The sequence below is a fragment of the Oncorhynchus kisutch genome, unplaced genomic scaffold (assembly GCF_002021735.2).
Source record: "Oncorhynchus kisutch isolate 150728-3 unplaced genomic scaffold, Okis_V2 scaffold3040, whole genome shotgun sequence".
In the NCBI taxonomy this organism is placed as follows: Eukaryota; Metazoa; Chordata; class Actinopteri; order Salmoniformes; family Salmonidae; genus Oncorhynchus; species Oncorhynchus kisutch.
The window spans coordinates 118605-124604 of record NW_022264985.1 but is presented as its reverse complement, the minus strand read 5'-3'; the positions used below and the strand labels follow the sequence as shown (position 1 = coordinate 124604).

General features: G+C 49.8%; 2 protein-coding genes across 2 annotated transcripts in view; one reads left to right on the top strand and one right to left on the bottom strand.

Moving 5' to 3' along the window:
• Positions 1–335: 335 nt before the first annotated feature.
• LOC116371234 (proline-rich protein 2-like) lies at positions 336–1586 on the bottom strand. The gene has a single exon (XM_031820092.1). The coding sequence runs from the start codon at positions 1584–1586 to the stop codon at positions 336–338; it is 1251 nt and encodes a 416-aa protein (XP_031675952.1).
• A 778-nt stretch (positions 1587–2364) lies between these two features.
• Positions 2365–6000, top strand: part of LOC116371239 (probable G-protein coupled receptor 19) — a 36709-nt gene continuing 33073 nt past the window's right edge. Inside the window, exon 1 of the mRNA XM_031820099.1 lies at positions 2365–2624. The gene's annotated coding sequence lies outside the window, so the exon portion shown is untranslated. The remainder of the gene's footprint in view (positions 2625–6000) is intronic.

The following is a 6000-nucleotide window of genomic DNA, read 5'->3' as shown; positions in this document are numbered from 1 at the left end:
GACACTACCACATAAGGTCCCCTGACAGAGCGAGGGCAGTGATGTCATATAGGCTGATCATGTTTTCATTAAAATATTGGTGTAGATTAACTCTACAGCTGTCAGACAGATGGACCCACATCAGCATCTAACAATCATCAGGCTACTTAAATGTCTGCTTTACATACCTGTTGACTCAGGGTAGAGGTATGGCTCTGCCTGCTTTACATATCTGTTGACTCAGGGTAGAGGTATGGCTATGCCTGCTTTACATATCTGTTGACTCCGGGTAGAGGTATGGCTATGCCTGCTTTACATACCTGTTGACTCAGGGTAGAGGTATGGCTATGCCTGCTTTACATACCTGTTGACTCAGGGTAGAGGTATGGCTCTGCCTGCTTTACATATCTGTTGACTCCGGGTAGAGGTATGGCTCTGCCTGCTTTACATATCTGTTGACTCAGGATAGAGGTCTGACTCTGCCTGTCCCCAGGCCCTGGGGTCTCCTTTTGGGTAGGGCCCTGGGGACAGCCTTTTGGGTAGGGCCCTGGGGTCTCCTTTTGGGTAGGGCCCTGGGGACAGCCTTTTGGGTAGGGCCCTGGGGACAGCCTTTTGGGTAGGGCCCTGGGGACAGCCTTTTGGGTAGGGCCTGGGGACAGCCTTTTGGGTAGGGCCCTGGGGTCTCCTTTTGGGTAGGGCCTGGGGACAGCCTTTTGGGTACGGCCCTGGGTCTCCTTTTGGGTAGGGCCCTGGGGTCTCCTTTTGGGTAGGGCCCTGGGGACAGCCTTTTGGGTAGGGCCTGGGGACAGCCTTTTGGGTAGGGCCCTGGTGTCTCCTTTTGGGTAGGGCCCTGGGGCCTCCTTTTGGGTAGGGCCCTGGGGACAGCCTTTTGGGTAGGGCCTGGGGACAGCATTTTGGGTAGGGCCTGGGGACAGCACTTTGGGTAGAGCCCTGGGGACAGCCTTTTGGGTAGAGCCCTGGGGTCTCCTTTTGAGCCCTGGGGACAGCCTTTTGGGTAGTGCCTGGGGACAGCCTTTTGGGTAGGGCCTGGGGACAGCCTTTTGAGCCCTGGGGACAGCCTTTGGGTAGGGCCTGGGGACAGCATTTTGAGCCCTGGGGACAGCCTTTTGGGTAGAGCCCTGGGGACAGCCTTTTGGGTAGGGCCTGGGGACAGCCTTTTGGGTAGGGCCCTGGGGCCTCCTTTTGGATAGGGCCTGGGGACAGCACTTTGGGTAGGGCCTGGGGACAGCATTTTGGGTAGGGCCTGGGGACAGCCTTTTGGGTAGGGCCTGGGGATAGCCTTTTGAGCCCTGGGGACAGCCTTTTGGGTAGGGCCCTGGGGTCTCCTTTTGGGTAGGGCCCTGGGGTCTCCTTTTGGGTAGAGCCCTGGGGTCTCCTTTTGGGTAGAGCCCTGGGGTCTCCTTTTGGGTAGAGCCCTGGGGTCTCCTTTTGGGTAGGGCCCTGGGGTCTCCTTTTGGGTAGAGCCCTGGGGTCTCCTTTTGGGTAGGGCCCTGGGGTCTCCTTTTGGGTAGAGCCCTGGGGTCTCCTTTTGGGTAGTGCCCTGGTGGATGGTAATGGAGCAGGGTTCGTCCAAATCCTCTCCTCATCCCCTTCAGCTTCACTGATTGGAAGAGACTTGACAGGTGAAGTGAATATGGTGGTAGATCATCATTAAGGTGGCCTTCACCTGGGCACTTCTGTCAGATCAGTAGTGAAGGAGAAGACATCATTATTTAGAGATTTGACAAAGATCCTGTGTTGTTCACAGATTAGTCCTAGTCTATTCTGGTGTTTGACACAGATCCTGTGTTGTTCACAGATTAGTCCTAGTCTAATCTGCTGTTTGACACAGATCCTGTGTTGTTCACAGATTAGTCCTAGTCTATTCTGGTGTTTGACACAGATCCTGTGTTGTTCACAGATTAGTCCTAGTCTATTCTGGTGTTTGACACAGATCCTGTGTTGTTCACAGATTAGTCCTAGTCTATTCTGCTGTTTGACACAGATCCTGTGTTGTTCACAGATTAGTCCTAGTCTATTCTGGTGTTTGACACAGATCCTGTGTTGTTCACAGATTAGTCCTAGTCTATTCTGGTGTTTGACACAGATCCTGTGTTGTTCACAGATTAGTCCTAGTCTATTCTGGTGTTTGACACAGATCCTGTGTTGTTCACAGATTAGTCCTAGTCTATTCTGGTGTTTGACACAGATCCTGTGTTGTTCACAGATTAGTCCTAGTCTATTCTGCTGTTTCTAACCTTCTATCTGTATTATCCTAGAGGGCACGTGATCATCACACCATGTGACCGTCTCCATTGAAAGAAAATGTATTGATTTAATTATATTGCCCCCCCCCCTCCTCTCCCCTCCCCTCCCCTCCTCTCCTCTCCTCTCCTCTCCTCTCCTCTCCTCTCCCGCGACATTTTGTCTCGTTCCTAAGCAGTTTCCACTTTCCAGGAATGCCGCAGTTGTCACGAAGAGGAAGAGGCTGTTATTGTTAACGGTTGGAACCGAACCGAACCGAACAGACGTGATTCAGATGAAGAACCGGGGCGATCCTCCGCAGCACAATATCCGTTAGATTGGCGGAATAATAAGGAGTTGGATACAGAATGTAAAATGCGACCGTTATTACCGTGAGACAGGTACGTGACTGATGATTATTTGAACAGTTACCCGGGTAGACCTGGCAGAACGTTTCGACATCATGAGCATTTCAGACCAAGCTGATAATAATTAGGCCGAGTTCAATTAGGAAGATTCAGAATGGGTTTATAATTTTGCCTAAACGTTGTCCTTGATTACATGAATGTGTCCATCACATTATTCTTTATTTTATTTTTCACCTTTATTTAACCAGGGAGGCTAGTTGAGAACACCTTTATTTAACCAGGGAGGCTAGTTGAGAACACCTTTATCTAACCAGGTAGGCCAGTTGAGAACAAGGTCTCATTTACAACTGCGACCTGGCCAAGATAAAGCAAAGCAGTTCGACACAAAACAACAACACAGAGTTACACATGGAGTAAAACAAACACAGTCAATAATAACACAGTATGTGCAAATGAGGTAGGATAAGGGAGGTAAAGGCAAAAAAAGGCCATGGTGGCGAAGTAACTACAATATAGCAAGTAAAACACTGGAATGGTAGGATGTGCAGAAGATGAATGTTTAACCTGGGAATGGGATGTGTTGAGTCAGTGTGCGTCCGTCTGTGCCAGACCGAATGAGATGGAATATCTCAATGCCATAGATGTTATTCAAATTCAACGGGCATCAATAATATACATCTGTGAAATATATGAGCTGTAGCTTTTGTCTCCGGTCACAGAACATTCGCACAACGTTTGCGCTACAAAACAAACCGGTGTCTGTCTGGTTGATTGGAAAGGGCTTTGCTGCATGCTCGTTTTTCTTTGTCGTGTATTGTCCTGGAAGTCTATGGTTTCTTTGTCGTGTATTGTCCTGGAAGTCTATGGTTTTGTCAGGTTGTATGTTGATAGGCTATTATTCTGAAACGGAATGTCACGAGACATGTTATCCTGTCCCGCCTGCTGTGTGGAGGCTGCTGCGCGCGCTGCCAGGGAACAGCAGAACTCATGTTGGCCAGATGGTGCTGTTGGTGGTATGGAGGAGATCAGTCATGGTACTCTGTCCATCTACCTGCTGCTAATGGTGGTATGGAGTAGATCAGTGATGGTACTCTGTCCATCTACCTGCTGCTGTTGGTGGTATGGAGTAGATCAGTCATGGTACTCTGTCCATCTACCTGCTGCTAATGGTGGTATGGAGTAGATCAGTGATGGTACTCTGTCCATCTACCTGCTGCTAATGGTGGTATGGAGTAGATCAGTCATGGTACTCTGTCCATCTACCTGCTGCTAATGGTGGTATGAAGTAGATCAGTCATGGTACTCTGTCCATCTACCTGCTGCTAATGGTGGTATGGAGTAGACATATCTTGACACTGGTCTGTCACGGTGTTGTGGTGTTGACACTGGTCTGTCATGGTGTTGTGGTGTTGACACTGGTCTGTTGTGGTGTTGTGGTGTTGACACTGGTCTGTTGTGGTGTTGACACTGGTCTGTTGTGGTGTTGACACTGGTCTGTTGTGGTGTTGACACTGGTCTGTTGTGGTGTTGACACTCGTCTGTTGTGGTGTTGACACTGGTCTGTTGTGGTGTTGACACTGGTCTGCCGTGGTGTTGTGGTGTTGACACTGGTCTGTCATGGTGTTGACACTGGTCTGTCATGGTGTTGACACTGGTCTGTCATGGTGTTGACACTGGTCTGTCATGGTGTTGTGGTGTTGACACTGGTCTATCATGGTGTTGTGGTGTTGACACTGGTCTGTCATGGTGTTGACACTGGTCTGTCATGGTGGTGTTGACACTGGTCTGTCATGGTGGTGTTGACACTAGTCTGTCATGGTGGTGTTGACACTAGTCTGCTCTGTTGTGGTGTTGTGGTGTTGACACTGGTCTGTTGTGGTGTTGTGGTGTTGACACTGGTCTGTTGTGGTGTTGTGGTGTTGACACTGGTCTGTCGTGGTGTTGTGGTGTTGTTGTGTTGACACTGGTCTGTCATGGTGGTGTGGTGTTGACACTGGTCTGTTGTGGTGTTGTGGTGTTGACACTGGTCTGTCGTGGTGTTGTGGTGTTGTTGTGTTGACACTGGTCTGTCATGGTGTTGACACTGGTCTGTCATGGTGTTGACACTGGTCTGTCATGGTGTTGACACTGGTCTGTCATGGTGTTGACACTGGTCTGTCATGGTGTTGTGGTGTTGACACTGGTCTGTTGTGGTGTTGACACTGGTCTGTCGTGGTGTTGTGGTGTTGACACTGGTCTGTTGTGGTGTTGAAACTGGTCTGTCATGGTGGTGTGGTGTTGACACTGGTCTGTTGTGGTGTTGACACTGGTCTGTTGTGGTGTTGTGGTGTTGACACTGGTCTGTTGTGGTGTTGTGGTGTTGACACTGGTCTGTCGTGGTGTTGTGGTGTTGTGGTGTTGACAATGCTCTGTTGTGGTGTTGTTGTGTTGACACTGGTCTGTTGTGGTGTTGACAATGCTCTGTTGTGGTGTTGTGGTGTTGACACTGGTCTGTTGTGGTGGTGTTGTGGTGTTGACACTGGTCTGTTGTGGTGTTGTGGTGTTGACACTGGTCTGTCGTGGTGTTGTGGTGTTGACACTGCTCTGTTGTGGTGTTGTTGATACGGTGTCGTGTTGTGGTGTTGTGTTGATACGGTGTCGTGTTGTGGTGTTGTGTTGATACGGTGTCGTGTTGTGGTGTTGTGTTGATACGGTGTCGTGTTGTGGTGTGTTGATACGGTGTCGTGTTGTGGTGTGTTGATACGGTGTCGTGTTGTGTTGTTGTGTTGATACGGTGTCGTGTTGTGGTGTTGTGTTGATACGGTGTCGTGTTGTGGTGTGTTGATACGGTGTCGTGTTGTGGTGTGTTGATACGGTGTCGTGTTGTGGTGTGTTGATACGGTGTCGTGTTGTGGTGCTGTGTTGATACGGTGTCGTGTTGTGGTGCTGTGTTGTGTTGATACGGTGTCGTGTTGTGGTGCTGTGTTGATACGGTGTTGTGTTGTGGTGCTGTGGTGTGTTGATACGGTGTCGTGTTGTGGTGTGTTGATACGGTGTCGTGTTGTGGTGTGTTGATACGGTGTCGTGTTGTGGTGCTGTGTTGATACGGTGTCGTGTTGTGGTGCTGTGTTGTGTTGATACGGTGTCGTGTTGTGGTGCTGTGTTGATACGGTGTTGTGTTGTGGTGCTGTGGTGTGTTGATACGGTGTCGTGTTGTGGTGCTGTGTTGTGTTGATACGGTGTCGTGTTGTGGTGCTGTGTTGATACGGTGTCGTGTTGTGGTGCTGTGGTGTGTTGATACGGTGTCGTGTTGTGGTGCTGTGGTGTGTTGATACGGTGTCGTGTTGTCCTCTCTCCCGCCCAGAAACACTGTAAACTGTATATCTTTCAGCGGCAGCAGCTGGCTTGTTGAGGTTCAGGCATCTCTCTC